At 36.6% G+C, this 26,198-nt stretch overlaps 2 protein-coding genes across 3 annotated transcripts in view; one reads left to right on the top strand and one right to left on the bottom strand.

Annotated features, from left to right (window-relative positions):
* The window catches only part of SCAMP1 (secretory carrier membrane protein 1), a 35,032-nt gene extending 33,704 nt beyond the window's left edge, over positions 1 to 1,328 (top strand). The window contains exon 10 of the mRNA XM_087715610.1: positions 1,146 to 1,328. Coding sequence (XP_087571736.1) covers positions 1,146 to 1,168 — 23 coding nt within the window. The 3' untranslated portion in view covers positions 1,169 to 1,328. The remainder of the gene's footprint in view (positions 1 to 1,145) is intronic.
* The window catches only part of LHFPL2 (LHFPL tetraspan subfamily member 2), a 94,457-nt gene continuing 68,876 nt past the window's right edge, over positions 618 to 26,198 (bottom strand). For both annotated transcript variants that reach the window (XM_087715612.1, XM_087715611.1), the window contains exons 3-4: positions 17,661 to 18,413; positions 618 to 6,231 (exon numbers count right to left, since the gene is read on the bottom strand). In XM_087715612.1, the coding sequence (XP_087571738.1) occupies positions 5,975 to 6,231; positions 17,661 to 18,093 (690 nt within the window). In that variant the 5' untranslated portion in view covers positions 18,094 to 18,413 and the 3' untranslated portion in view covers positions 618 to 5,974. The remainder of the gene's footprint in view (positions 6,232 to 17,660; positions 18,414 to 26,198) is intronic.

The following is a 26,198-nucleotide window of genomic DNA, read 5'->3' as shown; positions in this document are numbered from 1 at the left end:
GGAATAATAATGTATATTTGTTGGCCATGTGTACATAATTTATGAAGAGAAAGTTTAGAGAACTGGTAAAGGCATTCTACAATCTTTCTTTTGTCTTTTCTAGCATGTAACATTTGAAAAGAGGTGAATCTGTTATAGTTCTTTACCCAATTTTTTGATAGGCAGTTGTAACATTTTATGAAATTTATGCTGTCCCGTTGTTTCATGGGTTGCATTTGCCCACAAAACCAACTTTCTAAAAAAGTCTGGCTTAGCATGACCAAGTAGCACAGCAGTGATCCTCCTGATGATATGCTGGAGATGGTGTTGTGCGCCAGCTGTCAGAGAAAGAAAGTGACTGAAGAAAGAATTGCCTGATTGTTGTCTTCAAATGTCTCCTTGTTTGGAAGAAAGAAATCTAGCGCCCTGGTTAGCTCATCACATATCATGAAAGAACCTTTTGTGGACAAAATCTGGCACAGTGGAAATACAACCCTTTCTTTTTGTACTCAGAAACTAATGAAATTTTAATCCCCCCCATCTTTTTTTTTACAGATTTCCCGGTTTAGGCACCTTTCAAAACATTGAATTACTACCGTACTAATGTAACAAAATCAGAAATAAATTGACACCCAACATTCAGGGGTTAATTATGGTTTATTAGACAAAGAATTACTAATATTGTAGAAAATTAAATTAGCAATGCAGCCCAACAGCACACTGTAGCTCATCAAATGACTTTTTACTGTTCTCTCTTTAATGTTGATCAATGCATGAGTTTCTAAATATGTGAATACTTTTCACATTGAGACAGAATGCTATAAATGAGTAAGCTTGGAATAACCAGATTTCAAAAGATTTGGAAATCTCTTATTACAATACAGTAAAGTTTTGATTCAACAGACCTGAGTGCAATAGACTTCAGATGCTATGGATAACATTCCCATTATATACTTATGTTGCTTTTATATCATTTGCTTAATAAGGTTACACAAATGATGTACTATAATGTAAAGTATGTGCAATTTATATCTCTGCATAATGTCACCACAGATTATATACTCTGATTTAATGGACAATTAGGAATAACAGACATCCCTTCCCCCCAATTGGACTGTTAAATCAAAGTTTCACTGTATTTTCAACATTCTTTTTTTTCTCCACAGAAAGATTTTATAGCGATGGTTAAATAATATTGCAGTAACTTCCCTATTCCACAAGGATATGCCATTCTGGACTCTTTCAAATCGGTTTTAAAGTCCTTACTGCATATTATACATGTTATAATTTGAATTTATTATTATTTGAAAATTGCAACAGAAGATAACACAATAAATGTTATAAAATGATTCATCCACAGTGTTTTATTTTGAGCTGCCTGAACACAGGTTTAATCACCAACCATTTCTTGATTTAAAGTAATGTATTAAAAAGAAGTCATGTGTGCCATTGTGGGAAGTTAATATAGTATTCTGTAAAATATATTTAATTAAAAAAAATAAAGAAGAGACACTGAAAAGATTTCTTAAACCACACATTTTTGCTTGTTGGGAATATAGTGGCCTAATTATTTAAATACAGAAGGTATGTGGGATATTGCATATAAACTTAAAGTTGTGATACTGAATATTCAACTGATTAAATTGTGCCATATATTTCCCAGAAATATCACTCCCAATTTACCGACTAGGCAGTAATACAAAAACATTATTACTACATCTATCAGAAATATTGTACAATACCATACTGTAGATATTGCACATGCTATATCAGTTATTGTAAGAGCTACTGTATCTGGACCATAAAAATCTGGAAGGTCATGGAAATAGCAAATTTTCTGCGTCTATCATCTGTGGTTGTCTTTATAGCTCCAACCTGATAGCCCTACTTGTTCCAATGTTTATGAATAAGATTTCATTGCCTGACGTTTCAATCAAAACTAAGAGTTATCAAACACAGTGCATATAGCCCCACACAAAAATTATTTTGAGGGTGTTTCTGAGGCAGTTATGGTAACTGCATCAGATGGAGATGGTGATGTAGTTAAAATGTTAAGTACTGTAAAGCAATGCCACAATTAGGAAACAAACCAAGTATATATGCTAAGATTTACTAGTCTGCATGCATCCCTGTTTACTCTGTTTTCAACCTTGTTTATAAAGTAAAAAAGCTGTTATACTCCACTTTGCTATGAATTACAAGTGCTAGCATCCTTCTCAAAAAGGAGATCAATGCTAAGAACTGTAATTCTCCAACATTAAGAGGCAGAACTTTTGCAGAGGAAATTTCATTAAGGTTATAATAACCATAATTTGCTAAGTGTTCAGAAAAAAAAGAATCAAGTTAATGCATTGGAATTAGAAAAATAAAAGTGAATTTTCCTTTCTTACCTCCCTCCCCACTGCCCACCTGTCTTGCTTGCTTCTACCTGGTTTCCCTTCCTTTTTATTCCTGCCTCATAACACCAGGGACCCTGAGACTCAGAAGCTTCAGGGAGGCTGATGATTAGAGACAAAGTAAATTATTAGCAATCCCATCATTTTATATAATTATAAAGATCTTCCACTTTTATTGCAATGTTTTCCTACTAAAATGGATTACAATGTATTGGGATATTATCACTCAACCAAAACAATAGGTTTAGATCTGAAAAAGTGACACATATGGTTGACGTAAGTAAACAAATGTATGAGATTAAATTCTGAAGATAGTTTATAGATAATACAGATATCCCATAGACATCAACCTATATTATTTTCCCTTATACAGTACTGGATGCCTGTATAAAATAATGTTTGTTTATATACAGCCTGCTGTCTTCTATTGGAACTTATTTTTTATTTAAATTTGCTGAACAATCATTGAATATACTTGAGTGATTTTTAATCAATTAAATGTTGGAGAATGCATTGTATGAGATCAGTATACAGATTTTGAACCTGGATTGGAAAAAGAAATTGCAGATGATTGAAGAGAAGTATGCAGAATAATGTTTTGTTGGGATTAGTACCTTTTCTTTAAAAAAATAAATGTTCTGTATAATCTGAAGTATCACTTCTTCTATTGTCTTGTAAAAGCTGTTTGTTCAAAATATCTGATAAGATTTTCTTTGGTGCCAATTCAAAGAAGGAAACGTGAGAATATTGTCCCAGACTTTAATTTTTAAAATGCGCTATAAAACCGCTGAACTGTTTCAAACTTTTCTATTCCAAAATCATTTTGAGATTGTGCAAAAGCAAAAGAGAAAGGCAATGAAAATGAAAAATGTAAAAAAAATATTTTCATATCAGGAGGCCAATATGTATTCTCCTTTAACTGCTATTCTCAACTAATTTCCAAAGTGCCTTTTCAGGATGCAGAAATTTAAAACATTAAAGAGCTGGTCATGCATTTTTAATCAAGAGTGCCTTGTCAGTCATGTGCATGTTTAGACAGAAGTATATGTACACTTGATCTTAGTCACAGTAATTACAGATAGTCCTTGACTAATGACCATTCATTTGGTGACTGTTCAAAGTTATGGCAGCACTGGACAAGGAGACTTACTACCTCACAGTTGTGGCTGTGGCAATATCCATGAGGTCACATTTGTGATTTAGGCACTTGTCACCCAGCTTGCAATTACTATGGTTGCAGAGTCCCACGTTCACGTGGTTGCCGTTTGCGACCTTCACAAGCGGAGTCAACAGAGAAACCGGGAGGAGGTGGCAAATGGTGATCACGTGACACTGTGCCTAACTACTTATTGATGGCAACTGGAACTGCTCTTGTAAAATGTGTCATTTACACTTTATGTCTGCATCACTTAGTGACAGTTACCAATCCCAAGTATCATAGTTAAAACGATTACCCATGTAACAACATTCATGTGGCGGCAGTATCAAATTAAATTTTACTCTATAAACCATGGTACATTTGTGTATGTGTGTGGGGGGGTATGCATGCATGCATGCATGCATACATACATACATACATACATACATACATACATACATACATACGAATAGCCCTGTATCTTTAATGACACTAAAAAATACTCTTGAAATTTTTGACTCTAGTCCAATCTTAGTAATTAATTTCTACAACACAAAAATGTTATAGTACCAATGAGAAAATAAATTGCATATTACTCCAGCATAGATATTTCTTCTGCTCCGAATGGAATTTTATACTAGAACTTAATTTATTAGAGTTAACTAATAGCCCAGCCGCCAACCCTGTTTTGGATTGCTGATCAGCAAGGCTTTCTCAAGCACCTGGTTGTAAAAAGTATTAGGCCACAATTTGGCTTATATCCTATCATTTTACACTTGAAACTAGGAAAGTTAATCTGCCAGAATAGGCAAGATGGTTTTGGACCCATACTGGGGTCCACGCTTATTACCATACTTTATAATCAGATTGCAGATCAGTCTACATAATTCTTTAGCAAATTTCAGTATTCAACTATTTTAAATGTGAACAGTTCAGTCTCCTTTTCATGGTTCTATCGTGAGAGAAACATGTTCTGAACAAGGGGTATTATGACAGCAATACTGCAAAAGCAATTTGAGCTTGATTAAGCCCTCATGAACAATGTTGGTGCTCAATGAATTAACAAGATTGTAAAACATGCAGGTACACAGTTAATTCACAAACGCCTCCTTGGAATACTTATAGCAGTGGTTAAAGAAGTGGCTATTCACAAAAATCCTGAGTTAGACAGTACAGTACATTCCTCATCACTGAAGATTCAAAATTTAATTTTAGAAGATATTGCTAGAAATAAGTTACTATTCAGAGTCTGCTTATTTCATCCTGGCAACTTAGACTACAATGTATTATTTCTGTCTATCAAAAGATACATTAAATATCAGTGTTAATAAGGCTAATCTAAAAATTGAGGATCTGGATGTTAGGCATTAGTTCTCCCATCATTTTTCTTTCTACAGCCATCACTGCAGTGCAGTACATTGCGTTCTCAGAACATTTTTACATATTTGACTAATGCAAAAGGCTCATTTTTGGAAAAAAAAATCTATCAATACACTTAACTTATAGATGCAATTAAAAAAAGTCCCAAAGGCATTCAGTAACATATGGTCACAATTTAGGCACATGGTATCTGTTGTTAGATGAGCACAATGGCCAGTTGTACTTGAAATGGACTTATAGGCAACTGGTAGTACTTGGAAAGGGCCAGTAGTGATGTTGGTTACAACTGGACCAATAGCGGAGGATGCCCACACCTTTGGAAGACAAATCTTGAGTTCAGTATTAGATATACAAGAGTCTAAACTTTCCCCATAGCTATACATACGTATCTACCCAGATTAACTAATCAAATAATGGAACTATTTATCTGTGTAATGAAAATAAAAGTAATTTAGCTTATGTTCTCAGAGCTACCCTCATAAATTGTTATAGTTCCATGCTTCAGGTATGTATTGAGCAGTGTGTCTAAAGTACTGCTTAAAAGAAAATTGTATTCACTAGTTTCACCTGGAAGCCTTGCTTTTTTATTAAGACATTCTTTCCATGTGCCACTGCATACAACCCAGAATACTATGTGTTTTTAATATTCATGACCTGCTTTCTGAAAAGGTGCTATGGAGTAATTTAATAGGGTAGTGCTTGCCATTTAGACACTGGAGCCTGATTATGTTGTCTTAAAATGTACGTACTGAAAACAACCTGACATATTTCAAGTTATTCTTCAAAAAAATTCCTTCATAATCATTCATCTTGGTGAAGACAAAATAGAAATAATTGTTTCCAGAGTAATTGGAAAGCCAACAGGTTTGCTTTGTGGCATTCCTTCATATCCATGTGTCAGAATTCTCACTACTTCACATTTTTTAATACTGTCTGTAGACTTCAGTGCCTTTCAACCTTCTATGCTGTTGGACTATTGGAACACTTGCATGTCTTCATTCTTCCTGTAAGAGTCCAAGTAGCTACTTCAAATCCATTATTTTTGAGATAAGGGAAAAAAAATTGTTTGGAGAAGAGTGCGTTATAGGAGGCAAATCAGGCTTTTCCCCTCTTCAATTTCCTCTTGGACTTTGTCGCTGGAAGTGGCGATTTCGGCTTGGGCAGAGAAGACTGCACAGATGAAGGTCAGGACTGTGCCACCAATAGCCGTGTAGAAAGCCCAGCCTAACGAACAGTCACCAAGTTTATAAGCTGAAGCATAAGGTCCACAATAGCTTGTTGCCTTCTGACAACCCCAACCAGCAGGGTATAAGATCAACCCTAGGATAAGGAATAGTCCTATTTAAAAGAAAGAAAAAGAATAGTCAGACAAAAGTGCAATAAAATTAGGCATAAAACTAATTTTCATAGGAATGTACATTCTGATATAAGCTGAAATTTCTGATGGCTGCTGCTGAATGTTATGACGGCCGGTAATTTATAAACTGGTGGACCATATTTTTGTCTACACTGTTAATTGCTAAATTCATGGTGATGAATGTGAAACAAGGGGAAAGGTGTTGCAACAATGAAGGCTGAATTCAGAACTTAGGAATTTAGGAAAGAAAGCATCATCAGTTTTAAAAGCTCATTGTCAGTGCTATATTTTTATTGACATCTATGGCCATCTAGATTTTTGCTACCTAAAATGCTAACCTCACTAAAGTTATTTCATTCTGGGAGAAATGGTCCGTTGAGGCCCTCTCTTCATTTGTTCCATGTGAAATTAATAGTGCTATGCATGCATCAAGGATGATTCACCAATAGTTGGGACTTCATGCATGTGCAGGCCCTGCCTGCTATGCATTAAAGCAGCCCAACTTCTTTCAGTCCTGTGTGACCCAGAAAAGATGCTGCTGCTTTAAGGACCACAAAACCTTTAATGAATGGACTCCTTAACTCAGTGGCATTTCTTTATGTGTAATCCGAAGCAATTCTTCCAGGATGTTCTCAAAGTATCCACAGTTCTACAAACTAATTCAAAATCCACAGAGTGGGTTGTAATACTGTGCCAACTACAGTATTAAATGTACATTTGCTTTCTAAAAGTCTGACATTTTCATCAAGTTCAAATCTACTAAGAACTTAAACCAAGAACTAATTTCTCATTTAAAAAAAAAACTTCATATGTTCTTCCAGTTATTGGTATATACTATAGCTTCAGCCACTGAAGAGAATAAGACAAAACATTTAAAAGCCGTGGATTACTTATAATTTTTTGTGTTATTGCTTACTGGAATCCATATGAGTATGACTCTTATCTTGACTGTAGCACTTTCTCTATGGAATTTGGGAGTTGGGTAGCATTTCCTGTCACAATGCCTGAGCCAATGGACATATAAAATATTGCTCAAGGTCAGGCAGGCAGGGATAAATTGAGCTTTCATCCTACTGAGCCCACCAACTCTGGCAGACTAAACACCCAAATCCCCTTTCTTGATATAATCACAAGTTCTTTTGTCAACGAGACCTGCGGCATAATTCTTTTGACTGGAGCTTCTACTGTTTCTACAAGCCACAGTTTGAAAATTATTGTATTTTGTCCAAAGTGTCCAAATTAAATTTTAGACATTTCCTTTAAAAATAAATGTCGTTTGCGCAAATATGGTTTCATATATTGCAAAAAAGCATAATGAAATTTCTATAGCCGAGAGCTTGACTTTATACTGATTTTTATTGTCATGGCTTTCCTGAAAGGATTGGTTGCTGGAACTGAATTTTGTTGTCATCCCCCCCCCCCCATTTTTCTGTACAGATGAAACAATTATTAACCCTGCATTGGTTCTGGCCTATTGCTGAGTTGCTTGTGGTGCCTGGCCGCACTGGATCTCTGCAATATAGGATTTATTAGTTGTGAGAATAGCAAACAGTCATTTATGACTACGCTTACTTGTGCTCCAGAAGAAATCAAGATATGTTTTTAAAGGGAAATAAGAGTTGCATGACATTCTCCTTTTTCATATATATATGATATATATATGATAAAGGAGGAGAGCCTGTGGCTTAGTGGTTAACACATCTGCCTAATAAGTAATACAGCCCAGGTTCGAATCCTAGTAACTATATGGCTAGCTGATGAGAGCTAAATAGCTTGAAATAGATCTATACTAGTCTCCCTTTATTTATTTATCAGCACAAATACAACATATATATATATATATATATATATATATATATATGTATGTATGTATGTATGTATGTATGTATGTATGTATGTATGTATGTATGTATGTATGTATGTATGTATGTATGTATACACACACACACACACACAAACACATATATGGTCTTAACCAGTAGAGTAGAGGTCCCCAATCTTTCCATCTCTGCAGACTGGTAGTGGTGACAGGAGAGATGGTTTTGCATGTGTGCTCACGGCTTACGCAAATAGAGCTTAGCACACTCACCCAATATAGGTGTAAATATAGATGTGTCTTATAGTCTGAAAAATATGGTGAATGTTAAACGAAAAAGGAAACTTCATTAAGCAGGTTTAGCAGTAACAGCTATTCCCCCACAGTACCGTTCTTAAAAACCATGCATTATGGTCATGCATTATGTTTGAGCAATGCCAGAACAGCAGCTTTGCCCTGACGTAAAACAGATGCCCTGGCCTGATATGGAAACAGCCTCTTCAAAGCATAGTTACCCAGCTTGTTTGTTTGACTAAGCAGAAGCATACGCTGTAGTCCTGACAGTTGTTTGTATGGCGGTTGCTCTGCCATATTAAGCAGTGAAGTACTACAAGGCAAACTTCATCCCATTTCAAAGATGACCCTCTCCCAATTTCTGTCACGATTTAGGGAGGGTTTGCTTGTTAAAAAGTTCCCAGAAAATCCACAGACCTAAATGTGATCAAAAGGGAATTAATACTACCTCTATCTAAGTCGTATGTGATGTTGTTGTTTAATTGAAAGTTAAAAAAAAACCATTACAAGTAGTTCCCACGAAGTGACCTTAAAAGTCACAATGCCGTTCTTATATCAGACATTACTCTTCCAGGTAGAAAGCTGCTATTTCTTACAATCACAATGCACCGTGCATCTTTCCCATCTTTCTTCCCTTGACTCTGTTGTGAGAAGAAAGATGGAAGAAACCATAGATAAATATTGCAAAGATAGGGATATCTATCAGCTTCGGTATAGAAAGCAAGACCACCTGGTCAGGAAATATTTTTTAATGTTACACCTACTAAAATATAAATCCCTGAAGTTAAGACTGCTCCTGTCTTAAAAAAATGTACAGGTTGTATCTGTATGATGTGTTAAAAACTATTCTGGATAGCTAATGTAGGTTTAATGTTGAAGTGTTTTTAGGAAGTGCTAGGATTGACGCTGAATCCTCAACATCCAAAATTTATTATTACCACTTCCAGAATATAGGGGGGGGGGCACAAGTTCTGGAATTGGTATTATTTCCTTCCTAGTGGAATTAATAGAATTATAGTGTATCTCCTATGTCTCCTTGGAGTTGCATTGTATTAAAATCATCAAGGGGTCTTCTTAGAGAAGCAAGTATACAATCAAAGACTAATGATTACATTTAAAAAATGCTATTCTGTGGCCCCTTATGTGCTTGCTAGGACAAACACTCAAGTCCAACAGGATTGATAACTCAGTAAAATTCATTGGTTTAAAAACATGGTAATTTTCATCAATTTTAAGGCAAAATGACAACATGGGCTGAAATCCAGCTTACTAATGTATCCAATTAATCTTTGTCTTGTTTAATTTTTGGTTAATCTATGTTTTACATAAGACTGTACACCAATCCAGTTCTCTTCAGACAATTAGCATGGAGGGTACCATATGCCAGAAAGCTGCTTTAATGTTTATGGCAAAAATCAATAAGTAATTTTTTGCATGTTTGTTAAAGAATAATTAACATACTGTCTATTTCTGAATATTAGCTTAGAGATTGGAGGCTAATCTTGGGACAGCTGTACACAATTTTCTGACAGCTATGAAAAAAACGGCCGAATTGACTTTATTTACTATTTTAGAAATCAAGGAAAAGTGAATTGGTTCTGTCTAACTACCTTAGCAAGTGACATTACTTGACTAGCAACATCTGTATCCAGTAGCCAAACAAAGTTTAGGCCTGGTGTGGTAGGCACTGGCAAACAACTTCCATACTATTGCCATCCACACTGCGTGTGTGTGTATTATTTATAAATCTATAAAGAAGTCTTTAAAAATTTGCTACTGTCAGACTTCAGACAATATCCACAAATTAGTTGATCAACTCTTTGGAAATGAATTTTTAACCTAACAAGTACCTCAACTTGTCCCCCATCCAGAATGATAAATATTTTCCTTACCTTATGCTACCTTATGAATAGAACCCTTTCAGCTGTATGTTTTTCTGTCCAGAGGTTAAGTAAAATATCTATGAAGTGGCTTATATGGTTTTTGCATACTGTGAAAACTCAGTCGCACTGGTGTCTAAACCAATGATTTTATTACATTGAACAAGACAGCCCAATGGAATTTTATTAATTAAACCAAAGTTTAACAACATGGCTTTTATACTATGTCAAGTGCATAGGAAACAAGGTTGTTACTAAATTTATATGAGGCTTATTAAATTACGTAGCTTCCAAACTCGGCCTATTTGGAAATGTTCAGTAACTTTGATGATCTCTGTAAATACACATTTACAGAAGAAAATAATGGAAGAATCTGAAAGTGAAAACCACAAGGATGATTGACAGCAGTGGGACTTTCCACACTATTTCCTAATTCATTTGATTTACAGCAGTTACCCTGAATTGCTGAGTGTAAAATAGCCTTCCTTCCCCACAAAAACCCACACAGTGAATCAGGAGTAGCATCAAAATCACAAGACAGATCCTCAGTTGTCCGGTCTGTTGTTCCTTCTTTTTTTAAGTGCTGCATGTTACTACAGTTCCATTACTATTAATAAGAAAACCAGTTAGCATTTTTGAATATCAATACGTATTGATATTGCCACTGCATTGGAAGAGCTTAAAAGATCCAATACAAAGGAAAATGCTAAAATAATAAAATATATTGTGGAGGGTGGGGTGGTGCATACTCACAACTTGAATAGTTGCAACAGGCTCAGGTATCATCCTGGGCCAGGATCTGCAAGGAGAAGAACCAAACCTTCAAGGCCTTAATGGTTAGCAAGGTAGGAGCCAACCAAAATCTAGGAGGGGATTGCTCCATAGGTCACTGGGAGACAAGCTGCCTGATCCCATGACTGAAGAAAACCAAAAGGACATTTTTTATCCCTAATGTTTCATCTTGAGAACATCCGCTATCTTACTGACTACTATATCCACAAGACAGTTTAAGACCTGCCTTACTTATTCTAAAAACAAAGTCACATTCCAAACAGACTGCTTAAATGGCAGACCAATTTTCCTGCAAGTTTTTTATTTCAGAAAATCTCTTGGATGAGACTGTCCTGGGTAGCATTTGAACTCTCTCCAGAAATGCCACAAGAATCAGTCCATCCCAGGGGTGGGTTTCTCGCCCCGTTCCAACCGGTTCGGTTGGAACGGGGCCGGCGGCGTCCTTGTGCACGTGTGCAGTGCCCGCATGCGTACTAGCGTCTGTGCGATGCTCCAGCTGCTCCTGGAGGATCACGCAGGCGCTGTATGCGTCCTGCTCATGCGTGGAAGCGCAGAACTAGTCAAAACCGAGTAAGGAGCGCGGGCGGGCGGGTGGGGCCCTTCACCGTTCCCGGAAGTTACTTCCGGGTTCGCCGACCAACCGGTTCGCGGGGACCGCCGTGAACCGGTTGAAACCCACCCTTGGTCCATCCGCAACTTGCATGATTCAATTACAGAATATAAACTAAGCCGTATAATCCACCACTCAAATTTCAGAGAGCAAGAACCTAGCCATATGGAAAATATTAACACAAGCCTAATCCATGTTATGCTGATGAAACAAAAGGATGGGCAGGTGACTTATATCCTGGGTAAAAGCATCAGGATGGAGAGATACCAAATTGGTTCTCTTTCCAAATGTTATAGGTTACCCCCAGAGCAAAAAGTTGCCGATAAATGGTATGCTTTGTTGCAGAAGAGGACAATTTTAAATACATGGCAGACTATTTACAATAACTGTATTTAATTAATGTTGTCATTCTAGTCCAATTAAAATTACATTAAATTTAGCTCATCCTGCCTACTTTTTAGAATACTGACACCACATACTACTGAAAAATCTGATATGGCTATTGAGCTTAGAAGAGATAGTCACATAACTCCCTGTATTAGGATATGGTTTAAATGAATGTGGGTACAGACAATTAGAAAATTCATATGTAGATCAGCCTGTAATCTCTGGATTCCAGAAAACTATTAACATAAGATGCCTTAAAAATTTACAAATTTGAGGTTGTTTTCTTGTTTTCTTGCATTGTTAGGCCCAATGATGCAACCTTGCTGGAAGCACTAAAGGCGAGCAAGGCTACCTTAAGGAGATATTGACTGCAACAAGGAAGAAAAAGAAGCAATGCTAAAATATGAAGAATATGCAAGTCACATTGTTATTTGTAAAACCATTAAGGGAGGAAGCATGATTTGTTTAGCTTAGCAAGTTCAGATAAACACAGAGTTGGAAGGAAACTTAGAGGTCTTCTGGTCCAACTCTGGCCTAAGGCAGGAGTTCAAAGGAAGGAATTGTGTGAAGCCAATCAATTATGGCTTATTTAATGAACTATGTTCAAGCAATGCTTGGGTTAGCATTCACACCTGTGGATGTGGTTAGAATCCTCCCTATAATCAAGAATTCATGACTGCATGATTGGGAACCTGAGAGCACCCACTCCAAAGAAGCAAATATGATACTGATAGGACAATTATTTTGGAATTTACTGCCAAAGCACATGGCACAGTAGGGATGCTTCTACTTCCCTGCAGTTTGTAAGACTTGACTTTGTTCTTGTTTGTTCTAATGGGTGTTTATTACACTGCATTCTTATTAGGTTGGTTTATTTTTATACCTTTGCACATTGCTCTGAAATCCAACTAAATGAAATACTTGAGAAATATTTTGAATAGATAAATAAGACATTCCTGGGCCTGAGAAAGATCTTCCCATTGTTTTTGAAAGCCCTAACAATGCTACCTCATGGCATAGTGTGGTTGTTGACTAGCCTTGTGACTGCCAGCTATTAGTACAGATAATCCTTGATTTAACAACTTAACATTCATTCAGTGACCATTCAAAGTTACAATGGCACTAAAAATGTGACTTATAACCACTTTTCACACTTATGACCATTGCAGCATTCCATGATCATGTGATCAAAATTTGGATGCTTGGCAACTGGCATGTGTTTATTACAGTTCTACTGTCCTGAGTCATGTGATCACCATTTGTAACCTTCCCAGCCGGCTTCTGACAAGCAAGGTCAATGGGAGGTAGCTAGACTTGCTTAACCACCACACGATACATTACATAACAACTCCAGTGGTTTGCTTAATGACTATGGGGAAAAAAAGTTCATTAAATGGGGCACAACTAACTTAACACCTGTCTTGCTCAGTGACAGAAATTCTCAATTTCTTGCCATAAAGCAAGGACTCTTTGTATTGCCATTCTGGTGGTATTGCTGGTTTGTGTATTCTCCTTAAATGTAAACAACTATTCACTCACCCTGCTCCCACTTTACTCCTACTTCTATGTATAAAAAGCAGGCCGATACTGGAGAGTTAATGTCTCAAGTAATTGTTTAATTTGGGTATTTATGGTATTTCAATTCAGTTCCAGTATTTATGAAATGTTTCTCTACCATACGGCATCTTCCCTGGCCCTCTCTGCTGAATTTCTCAGGGGCTGTGTGGCTATCTGAAGACAGCCTCTTTCTCCTTTGAGGAGGAAATAGACTTGAGGTGTCAAAGGAAAAATGTAGATACTAGGGAAGAGAAAACGAAGGAAATCATTTGGAGATCCTCTTTTTGAGGGATTCCTATCCTAAATTTTCTCAAGTAGCTGCTTTTGGTTATTATTATTTTTTTTGGCAATCACCTGACTGTTTTTAAATGACAGAACATTATTTGGCTAAAATTAAAGAGGTGGAGATTTGTTTAGAGTAACAGAGTTGGAAGGGACCTTGGAGGTCTTCTAGTCCAGCCCCCTGCTTAGGCAGGAAACCCTATACCACCTCAGACAAATGCTTATCTAATCTCTTCTTAAAAACTTCCAGTGTTGGAGCATTTACAACTTCATAAAGCCATTTTCCCTTCTCTCTAATAATTCAAGCATAGCTATTTCTCATTGCCATGCTTGGAGGTCTTCTAGTCCAACCCCCTGCTTAGGCAGGAAACCCTATACCACCTCAGACAAATGCTTATCTAATCTCTTCTTAAAAACTTCCAGTGTTGGAGCATTTACAACTTCATAAAGCCATTTTCCCTTCTCTCTAATAATTCAAGCATAGCTATTTCTCATTGCCATGCTTTGTGTGATTATCAGTGATTACTTTTACACAAGGATAACCAAACTGCCCTTTTCTACTCAACTGAAATCTCACTGGGAAGCACTAAGGATAGATGACAAAAGTCACAGACTGTGATATAAACTGGTTGCAGGTGAATGGAGTAACAGCATGAAGAGAGGTATACAGCTCTATAGCTGATTTCATACAATGCAGTAAAACCTCAACCTGGGCTAGGAGTGATAGCAGCTGTGCTATCTTATCATTTTATGTAAAATACATCAACCTATGATGAGTTAATGTGATGGCCTGAATACAAAGAGAATGACTGGGTCCCCTCATACAGCTATAAATTTTTCAATTCTATTTCAGCCTAGTGTAAGGGTAGTGTAAAGCCAGCATGACATAGTCATATCATATGAAGGAGAAAAAAATATTGATCACATGAGCATCAGTCATGTCTGAAGGGACAATTATACCACTCTTGCTTCCTCATTTACTTTAAGGTTTCAAAATTGCTGTCTACAGCTGCCAATTTCTCTTCTCTGTGAAGATCACATGCTCTCAAACCCTGGAATTAGACAAGCAAGTTCTTAGACATAGTTCTGTAGCTGATTTACAAATGTTTTGCCATCAAACTATAATCTGCTGTATTACAAGCTCTTATATTTCCTTCCTTCCTTCCTTCCTCCTTCCCTCCCTCCCACTGTGTGGATAAGTCCCTGAGGTTTTCTTGGCAAAGTTTTCAGAAATAGTTTGCCATTGCCTCCTTCCTAGAAATGACAGTGAGTGACTGGCTCAAAGTCACCCAGCTGGCTTCCAGTCTTCCAATTTCTAGCCACTACTACACCAAACTGGTTCTCTTAATATTTTCTTAAGTACCTATTTAAAATGGTAAGTCCATTAAATGACTAAATAACTGGAGGCTCCAAACAACATTGCTTAAGAGAGGAAGCTATTATTTACAACCAATCCTGTTAAAATTAATTTCTTGTTAGTATTTTAGGAATAGATTTCCTTGTTCTCAGATCTTTCAACTGATTCACAGGTTTCTCCAAAAACAGCTTATGCACACTCCAAAGACACTCAAATAGTCGAGTGGTTTTTATTATGAGACAGCAATTACAGATTTAATGATATGGTTCTATTACTTCAGAGTTCTTTGAAACTCTTTTTCCCCCCTCTTAACAATCTGGGTAAAGAATTGTTTACCAAGCGAAGAACTGTAGCTTCTCTAACAAGCAAAGAAAAACTTTGCAGAATTTCAAAAGGGATTTTTTTTAAATCACAAATTTATTTGCAGACAGACTTAAAGGCTGAACCAAGATATGTGTGGGCTCATTATGACCTGGCATGCCAATCTGTGAGGATAATGGATTACAACTTAAAAGAGCACAACTATTTTATCATTTCATAAATCCCACTTCATGTATCACCTAAGTCACAGCCTAAGTTTAACAATTGATGTATTTTTTTCCTTCCCAGCTGAATTCTAAGGAATAAATAAAGCATCTGTTGCAATGATTTACAGACTTTTTAAATTGATAACCTAGGTAGCAATACTCTGCATGCTTACAGTACGTGGGAGTAATATAGTTTTATTAAGTAAGACTTACTTTTGACTAAGCATATCTAGAACTATTACACTGATCCTGCCTTCCTGAAAACACTCATGCTTTGATTGCCAACAGAAATTTATAACAATCAAGAAGGGAAAAGTGTAACATATTCCAAGCAACTCAAAAGGAAACAATAATTTACAAAGTAGCTCCATTTCACAGGAAAAACTTCATAAAAACAGAATTCATTATCAATCTCTGTATAGCTATAACAGTCAAGCTTCAATATAAATGTGAGGAAACATTTTATAACACTGACAAACAATTTGAAACATGTGCAAGCACCAGAACTTAATGCATTGCGACTTGTTGTTATATGTCATCAGCTCGACTTTGGACAGTCACCCACTTATATTACCATTGGTTTGACTATCACTGCAAGATTGCTGACATGATGTAAGTAGCAAAGGAGCTAAATTTCAAACATCCCAAAGTTACTTTCCATCTACAGACTACTGCACTTTCAGATCCTATTTGATTCCCACTAACGCCACTTCCCCAACCTTTCTGGCTTTGCGGCTTGGCTGGGGGGAGGAGAAGGGATGGTTCTACATAAGTTGCTTGCAAGCCATACATGCATCTCCATTTGCACAAGCAGTGGGCATGCACACTCACCACTTGTGCAAATGGAGGGTGCATGCCCACTGTTCACGCTACTTGGGATGTACGCCCTCGCCTGTCACTTCCACCACCCAATTCCAAATGACCCAAGGCCTAGTAGTTGCCCGGGGGGTTGCAGACTCCTGTCCTAGAGATTATAGAAGAACTATGGTTCGCCATTATTCAAATACGAAAGAATCTAAAATTCATTCCCTTCCATCTCATTCCCCCGTCCCCACCCCAATCCTGAATGATTCATTCCATCTGTTTCTGGCTTTAGGCAAAGTCATATTTATTATTTTGGTTTAACCAACTAGAATCATGGTGTAATTATGCTGCAATCAGGGCTTAGAAAAAAAGACTGGCTCCTATATGTAAACCAGAGCTGGCTGATTGAGATGCTCCAGCAAAGTATGAATTTATCAGAAAGTAGGAAAGCAACTATAGTGAAAAAGAAGCAGTATATAACTTAAGTTCCTTAAAGTTGCCAGCAAGTAATTCTGCACCCAGACTTGCCCTGAGAAAAAGATGAAATGGTCCTCAAAACTGAAGGATTTTAATTGAAGAACACCAATATATAAAAACTGATTTGTTTTTCTATTAATATTCCCTTCTTATAATGTCCCTGCCTCAGGACCTTGTGCAATCAGGGAATATGACCCCTTCCTTTTCCACTGATGAATCTGAATAAACATTCTTACTTGACATCAAATAAAATTTAAGTGTTTATGAGTTCAGTTTGACCTATGGTGACTTCATCAAACATATGCATAGTTTTCTTGGCAGAAACACAGAAGTGACTGTCTATTTGCTATTTTCCAATAATCTGAGCCCTGGGATTTCCTGGTGGCCTCCCATTTACGTACTCCCCAGATCTAAGCCTTTCTTGCTTTTCAAGATAAGACAATTCTGGGCAGCTGTTTCCACTAATTGAACCATTTTTAATTTGGAAACACTAATAATATTTCTTTGAACTAGTTAGCTATATATCATGAGGAAAGGATTTACAAAAATGAAATCTAAAAGTGTGTATTCCAAATCCCCTTATTACAAACATATGTAAAAACTACCCTTTTTATTTGTCACACCTACCTGCAATTCCTTGTAGCAGCCCACAGACATTAAAAATACTTTTTTTCATAATACTCTGTACACACATGGTGAAAACAGAAACGAATGCAACAGCACAGAGTATCAAGATCCCTACAGCAAGAAAAATAGCAGTAGCTTGCCAAAACCCACTGGCAATTTCACTGAAGTTATCTGCATAGGGGCCACAAGATGTATCAGGCATGGAAGACTGGTGGTGGTGCTCAATTCTGGTGCAACGTCCATAGATCCCCAAGGTTGGACGATAGGGATCCATTGATCCTGCCCTGCTGCTGTCTGTGTCCTGAAAACTTCCAGGTTGGGCCTTGCCAATCAGCCAATCCGCACTCATGAAGGCTATGAGCTCTGCAAATGCCACCACGATACTCAAGAGGGTCCACAACATTGAGCGACAAGTAACAATGACATGACACATATTGCTGTCCAGTGCTTGTGGCCACGTCAATTCAAAGAGTAAAATCCCAAGTGGTTAAAAAGAAATAAAAAGGAATATAATATGTAATCCTTGTTTCTGTTTACTTATTCTTCAACTTCAGAAACTGAAGGCTTTCTTGGAAGGCGGTAGTCATGCAAGCAGTTTCGTCGTTAGCTCTAAACATCTTGTTTCTCTGTTCCTCTTCTTTGACTGCCGAACTTTGAAGTGTGTACATCTGTGCTAATAGTCATACTGGCATATGACGTTTCAACCCTGTGTGGGAGTTTACAGAGGACTGCCTCTGGTTTGATACTTCACACCTAAAAGAAAAAAAAAAAGAAAGAAGGTGTGGGAGGAGGGATTATTAGAAGAATTGAAATAAAACCTTCATTTCTGAGAAAACCCATTTTTGTTTTTTTAAGCTAAGATCTAAACAAGCATTTAATAGTTTTTACATCAGCTTGTCAAATACAATCGGCAGGAATCTTCTGTAATCTTTACCCACAGCAGGGTTATTAATTTCCTGTGACCAATGCATTACAGTATTGCTACACACTATAAAACTTTGCAGTGGTCTGCTTTTAAGTTTCACAGATATTCAGAGTACATCTATCAGTTCAAATTTCCACCTAGAAAAGTGCACGCCTAGTACCATTTGTGAGCATAATGGTAAAGGTTCCCCTTACACATATTGCTAGTCGTTCCCAACTCTAGGGGGTGGTGCTCATTTCTATTTCAAAGCTGAATAGCCAGCACTGTTCAAAGACATCTCCATGGTCATGTGGCCAGCATGACTAAACGCCGAAGGTGCACAGAATGCTGTTATCTTCCCACCAAAGTGATCCCTATTTTTCTACTTGCATTTTTACTTGCTTTCGAACTGCTAGGTTGGCAGAAGTTGGGACAAGTAATGGGAGGTCACTCTGTTACGTGGTGCTAGGAATTCGAACCACCAAACTGTCGACCTTTCTGATTGACAAGCTCAGTGTCGTAGCCACTAAGCCACCGGGTCCCAAATTGTGAGCATAGGTTTGGAGAAATAGGCCAGTGTCAATTATGAGTTATAACAGAGTTTATTGCGTAAAATGAACAACTTTCACGATTCTTTTCTAAAGGAAATCCGCAAAGTAAAATGAAACGTAAATGGCCTAAGTAATTTTAAAAGACTTTCTCTAACTCCAGGAAAATGAAGAATCAACTACTCATGAACTATGGAATTGATAACTGCTTCTCTGGTTGGCACCTATCTTATTTCTAAAAGGGTCACTTCCCAGAGAAGGACCACTGAACCTTACCTTATTTGGGGCTGTTCATTTGATAGAGTACCAATGTACATTTTTAAATTACTTTTTACGGAATACCCAAAAGATCAAGAGGAAAAAAAACTAAATAGGAATGAAATTTCAGAATATTTCCCCATGTATACGCACATAAGACAATACATCCAGAATATGGAAAATCTGTTAGGAAAAATTTAATTAATATTGCTGAGGAAAAATTATAATGTTTCAATAAATTTATTTTTAAGTTTAGGGTTTCTCATAGCTTTTTGCTGTTTCATATTTTTATTAAACATTTACGTATTAATTCATGAATGGAGAGTAGGCATCCTTGAGAAGGCCACAGAATAATCTGGAAGCAGGTGATACAACTTTGCTAGTGAATCAGGACTGGAACAGAGAAGTTTCCTTAAAGGTGAAGTCATGTGAAAACATCGATGAAATGGTTGGAGGAAATATAAGAATACATATAAAGCTATAGTGTAGCTCAGTGATTCCCAAACTTGGCAACTTTAAGACTTGTGGACTTCAACTACCAGAATTCTCCAGCCAGCAGAGCTGACAGAGTTGAAGTCCACAAGTCTTAAAGTTGCCAAGTTTGGGAACCACTGGTGTAGCTTAAAATTTATCACAAAATGTATGGAAGAATTTCCATATAAAATTCATGTGCCAAGGTTTAAGACATGGATCCATTAAGTGTCTGCAAGCCATTATAAACTATCCAAACATGGCCATGCTAGCTGAAAATTCTAGAAGTTTCATTTGCATTAAATCCAGAAAACATTAGGTTGGAGAAGTCTCTTCCAGCGTGTATACGGAGGGATCCAAAGAGGATGTTCTTGTGTGGACACAAGTTATTTTAATGTTCCTTGCTTAAAAGAAAACCGTTTTTAGGAAGTTGATCATTATTTAATTTTCTGGATTTAAAATGGAAATAAAAGACTGCAACTTCTGGCTATTCTCTGACAGTCAGCAAAGAATTAGTACAGTTCACAACTTGACTTCTGGCGTAGAGGGGGAAACAAGCAGCACTGCTGTCAGGCAGATCGAGAGGCATGTGGTGCAAACACACCCTCTGTAAATAATAAAAGCTGGAAGATAACTTATAAGTTGCCAAAGCAGCAAATCCTCTCAGCAGGTCAAATTTCTATAATAATTGGGAAGGAAGGAAATATAGTAACTGTCCCTTTTAACTTCGCCCATGACATAAAGGAGGTGAAGAATTTAACAGGCAGGAAGCAAAATAATTACCATGTTCAAAAGCAGACAGTATTATTTTGTGAGAACAAAAACACTTGTAGTTATTGAAATTAGTTTTAAGAAAGTACGGGGAAAGAAGCATAAGCAATAGAGCAAATTAAAATATAAATCACAATACAGTACAGCTAGGTAGATTCACAGATCCTCGGACAGACGCAAAGTTCATATTTATTTTACAAGGGTGTGGAGATCACTTGTATCATGAAAGGAAAAGCAATAAAAATGTGAGTCATTGTTCATGATATGAACAGTAATTACCAATGCTGCAAAATAAATAAAAAAATCAAACTCAATAGCCCTCCATAGTTTATTTTTTTGAAATTTACAAATTTAAACCCCTAGGTATGCTGTAGTTCTCATAGACCTGGGGTGTCAAACTGGTGGCCTGTGAGTTGGATGCATTCTGTGCAGGCCACGCCCAGCCCAGTGAATGGGAAAAACATCGCAAAACATCACGTGGTAACGTGACAGTGTAAGTTTGACACCCGTGTCATAAACTAAATTTGTTTTACAAATGTCAAAAGGCCTGAGTGGATATTGGTAATAAGAACTACATCCATCTTCTAGGATCAACATGACACTTTACAAGCCCAACTCTGCATCAGCATAATAGTCTCAGAAGACAGTGGTCAGTATGTAAAATCATATTACTGTATATAAAAAGATAAGCTGTAAGAAAATAATGGGACATACTAAGGCACCATCTTTTAAGTAAAGAGGTAACTGTGCACTTAAACTGTAAAAACAAAGTTCACGAGAGCTCTAGACTCTTGTTCCTTGAACTATCCTTTGCAGGGACATTGGTGCTCCCCAAACAATCTAAAGATCTTCTGCCCAACGATCCTAAGAGCCAAATAAGTTCTTCTTGGGTTTAGATATATCTAATTTTACTACTCAATATTCTCATCATTCTCCTTAGAGATCACACTGACTGATGCAAATGAAAAATGCACCATTAGAAGACTTTTAGATGGAACAGAACAAGCATTAAAATGAAAAAGTGCAGTCAAGATTAAAGAAGTAATATTTTCTATCTCTAAAGACTTCATTAAAAACAAATCTCATTTTAGTTTTTAATGAAATATACTATCAGATATGTAATAAACTCATATCTCTCATTAAGATTTTTAATTGATATATAAATATAAAAGAAAATAAAGAGCATTATTAAAGTTTGCCTGTTTCAATATTGGTCTTTTTTTTATAGAAAGTCATTACATTCTTCATAAATAGATATTGTTTGATGTTCTTGAAAGTTTAAGAAACAATGCTCTAGGTCTAGGACATTCTTTCAAACCCTTCTTTCCCTGCAAGCAGATAACTGGAAAAGTCCTGTTGCAACTGGCTGTTCATGTAACGGAATCAGATTTTATCAGATGTCACTACAACATGATCATGTGTCTAATCAATCCAGTTAGAATGTTTCAAGAATTGACAAAATGAAACTATAATTGATTCATGGTTCCACTGAAAGAATTAATATTGGTTTATACCTTGTTTCCCGAAAATAAGGCCTCCCCTGATAATAAGCCCAACCGGGCTTTTGATCGCATGCGCTAAAATAAGCCCTCCCCGAAAATATTGCAACAAAGTAGCAGCCATGAGTTGACCACGCTCTCCGTCTCCTGTACCTCAAAAATAATAAGACCTCCCCTAAAATAAGGCCAAACACTTATTTTGGTGGTCAAAACAAAATAAGACCCTGTTTTGTTTTCGGGGAAACACAGTATCCCAGTGCACAATTCATATTAAAAACAAATGACGTGTTTCTTTAGTTACTTGTCTATGGTATAATGTGAATAGTATCAATTCCAAAGTACAGATGGAAAATATTTGGAAATGAGACCAAGTGTAACCTTTGTAGACATACCATAGATTTCCTCTTGGAATAAACATCAAGATATTAAAATATACCAGTAATAAGTACTTTTGCATTAATAAACATGAGCATGCTACAAATAAAATCTCTATATAATAAATATTGAGAATATTGCATTGAATCCAAATGATGGGATTTCAGTGGGTTCTCTTAGAAAATGCTCTTATAAATGCATCTCCTCAGAAATAATTCTGAGTTTAATGAGGACAGGTAATTGAGTAGAGAGAATGGTAATCAAATAGCAATAAACCCAGTTTTAGAACTAAAGCATGCAAAACTCATCTGTTTGCCATATGCTGTCATGATAGCTAATTATTGTGTCTGTTTTCAATTTGTCCCTAATTCATGGTAGGGCTTTACACTCACCACATCAGGACATCTTATTTTCTACACCCTTCTCTTTATATTTTATTGTAGCTTTTCATCTTTTTAAAAATAGACTGAACATTTTGAATAGTCTGAACATTTTTTCTATTATTTTTTTTAAAAAAATAAAAAAATACCTGTGCTGATTAAATTTTTTATTCTATATCAGTTTTAGAGAACCCTGAAAATAAGGTTGCATTTATTTTTTTAAAAAGATGAGCTTGGGGAAATAATGTACTTTCAATCATAAATTTCATTAACATTCAATGTTAAATTACAATAAAATCCGTGAAAGATCCTCAACAAGAATGGCATCAGAAATAGTTAACAATGTAAATGTCCCATTTCAAGCTCAGTTGTTTTGCATTCAAAGTAGACTAACACAATAATTCTGTAAGTCTTTTGAGTTTTTTTTAAAGCTGTATTTTGAGTTCAGAACTCTCAGTATTAATCTCAAAAAGCCTCCAAATTTATTGAAACCCCCTGTTTTGAATGCAAAGCACATGTGTCAAATGCAAAACAACAGCTTCAAGCTCAGGATAATGCTTTTCAAATTTGAAACAGTTCAAATTGACATGTTTTTGTACACTTCTGAAAGGCTACTCTTTCCTTTCTGAAGTGTCTTGACTGCTCCTAACTCCTCTTATGCACTGGGATATAATGTACTCACAATATAGAAATAAAGGCTGATAGGTATTATGGTGGCATTAGGATAAATTAGGAGCCATGATGACCCAGTGGTTAGAATGCAGTATAGGAGGCAAACTCTGCCCACAGCCAGGAGTTCAATCCTGACAGATTCAAGGTTGACTCAGCCTTCCATCCTTCTGAGGTTGGTAAAATAAGGATCCAGATTATTGGGGGCAACACACTGACATTTGTAAAAGGCTCAGAGAGAGTTATAAAGCATTATGGGGTGGTATATAAGTCTACTATAAGTGCTGTTGTTAAGGGCTATTGTTATTGTTAGGAATAATTCTAACACAGCATCAATTGTTATGTGGCCAACCTCACCATATAGGCGAATCTAATAAAGCAGAGTATCCTAAGTAGGCATTTTCCAGATTCACTAAAGACCGATTAAGGCCTACGGAAGCTGAAGTAGAACACATCATCATAAGGACAAGGCTGCTTCTTCTGAAGATGATCTGGGATATAGAGAATCTGGAGTCAATTGTAAGAGCAGGCTTTCCTCCTTTTCAAACTTTTTAAAGAATATGCTTCTTATTTCCTTTGAACAAAAACACAAGTCTGAAAGCACAGTACCACCAGACTCCTAAAGTTCTTTGTACTTCAGCCTCCCTTGTTTTGTCAACTAATAAATCATTTCTAGAAAAGTGTCTTTTGGCTCAATTTAAATAAACAGCTGAAGTTAAGGGCCACACAGAAAGCTAAAATGAAACTATTAAAAAAGAAAAGAAAGCAGCTGCAAACACAGTAAGATCTTTTCTTCTTATGTCCAGAACAGTCTGCAATGATATCATGCAGAGGCGTTTTTATATCTTTTGTTTACCAAACACAAGGTTAACATATGATGTCTCAATTGAGGAAGAGCTGTTAGACCCTTGGCGTTCATTTCCTGAAATGTTATTCATTGTTAGATCTACCACATTCTAAGAATGCTTTGAACAAATGAATAGCAGAAGGATGAAGGTTATTTCATGTATGAAGGTTATTTTAAATTATTACCAATTAAAGATACACACTTGAGCTCACAAAAAGGATGCATATGAGTGAGGGAATGGCATCCTGTCAGTTTAGTCCCACTTAACAAAATTCCCAACTCTCACATTCCTCCTATATCTCTGTGCCTTTATTGCAGGGGTGGGATTCTACCAGTTTGGATCGGTTCGTGTGAACCGGTAGCTCTGAAGATCAGGTGGGAGTGAACCGATCGCTCCCATTAGCAAGTGGGTCCGCCCGCCTGCCCCTGCACTTTATGAACCTTTATCTTCTCAGCTGAGTCGTGCAGCAGATTGGATTGCTGCACCTCAGCTGTTTTCCTTCCCAAGTAGTAATCCAGAAGGTAAATCTTCTCTAAACTGTGCACCTGCACGTAGCGAGCCAGTAGTTAAACCGGTAGGATCCTATCCCTGCTCTATTCTATAGAAGAGAAAGAAAATAAATGGTTGGTGTTAGCAAATGTAATTGAATGTAATTGCTTAGTGTTTCCTATCTCACTCCAACCTACTCCCAACATTTTCTTTCTATTAAACAAGAAAAACAGAAATAAAAAATTATCAAAATGATGTCATCCCAAACTCATCAAATTATTTGGACTGATGAAGCTAGAGCTCTCATCCTAATCAAGATGTAGATCTTAGAATTCATTTGAATCTGAGAAAATGTAAAACCAGAAACAAAGAGCATCTATAGGAGGTCTAACAAGAAAAGCCAAAGAAAGAGGTTTGGCAGGCAATTGCAAGAAATCTTGGATATGATATTCTCCCAACTATACAATCTTTGAAGCTGGAATACCTCCCTTCTTTGTTAATGCAATGGAAAATCACAACCAATCATGCTTACCAAAGAGTTAAGATCACCCAGGAAGCATTATAGATCTATGTGTTAATCATCTATAAATTCTGCCAACACCCACAAATTGCTCTGAAACCGATTTTTGAATCAAATTAATCATTCTTCCCCAACACTCAAAACAAAGCCGACCATAGCAATATGAGTTGTTCAAAGCATTATTTATTATCACTCTTTACTAAATGTATGTCCAACCCTTCTCCAATATTCAAATAAAAATGCACAAATAACAGTGATAGAACAAGAATATAAAAATATAGGATGGAAAAACAAGTGAAGGTTAAAAACAATCTATACTACAGGCTCTTAACCTCCAAGTGAAGGAACAAGTGAAATTTTTACTGTTCTACAAAAAGAGTGTCCAACTATATTTAATTGAGTGATAATTTTATTAGATTTAGCTTTTTGTTATGGGGTGGTGATTAATATGCCATACAAAAGGTTATTAATGAAAGTAAAATAAATCCTCATTCACATGTTACTGATATTATTGGCGGCATCTAAATATATGAACAAGAAATATTGTACAGTCTCTGCAATCGGTTGGGGACCCCTCCCCCTGAAAGAATGAAATATTTTGGGAAATATTTAAAAAATGCAGAATATTATATTGCCCTAAATGAGAAATGGAAAAACATGTTTTTTAGACAGAGAAAGCAGATTCAGGCTCCCTGCCCCCAAGCAGAAACTGAGGAGGCCACCTTTTAGATATGCAGATTAGGTAATCCATTCAAGACTGTATATTTTGATACAGCCCAGAGCAGTTCATGCCCCTTCATTGCACC

The sequence above is a fragment of the Thamnophis sirtalis genome, unplaced genomic scaffold (assembly GCF_051295495.1).
Source record: "Thamnophis sirtalis isolate CommonGarterSnake01/CBP01778 unplaced genomic scaffold, rThaSir2_p1.2 scaffold_5, whole genome shotgun sequence".
Taxonomy (NCBI): Eukaryota; Metazoa; Chordata; class Lepidosauria; order Squamata; family Natricidae; genus Thamnophis; species Thamnophis sirtalis.
This window is presented reverse-complemented; position numbering and strand designations above follow the sequence as displayed.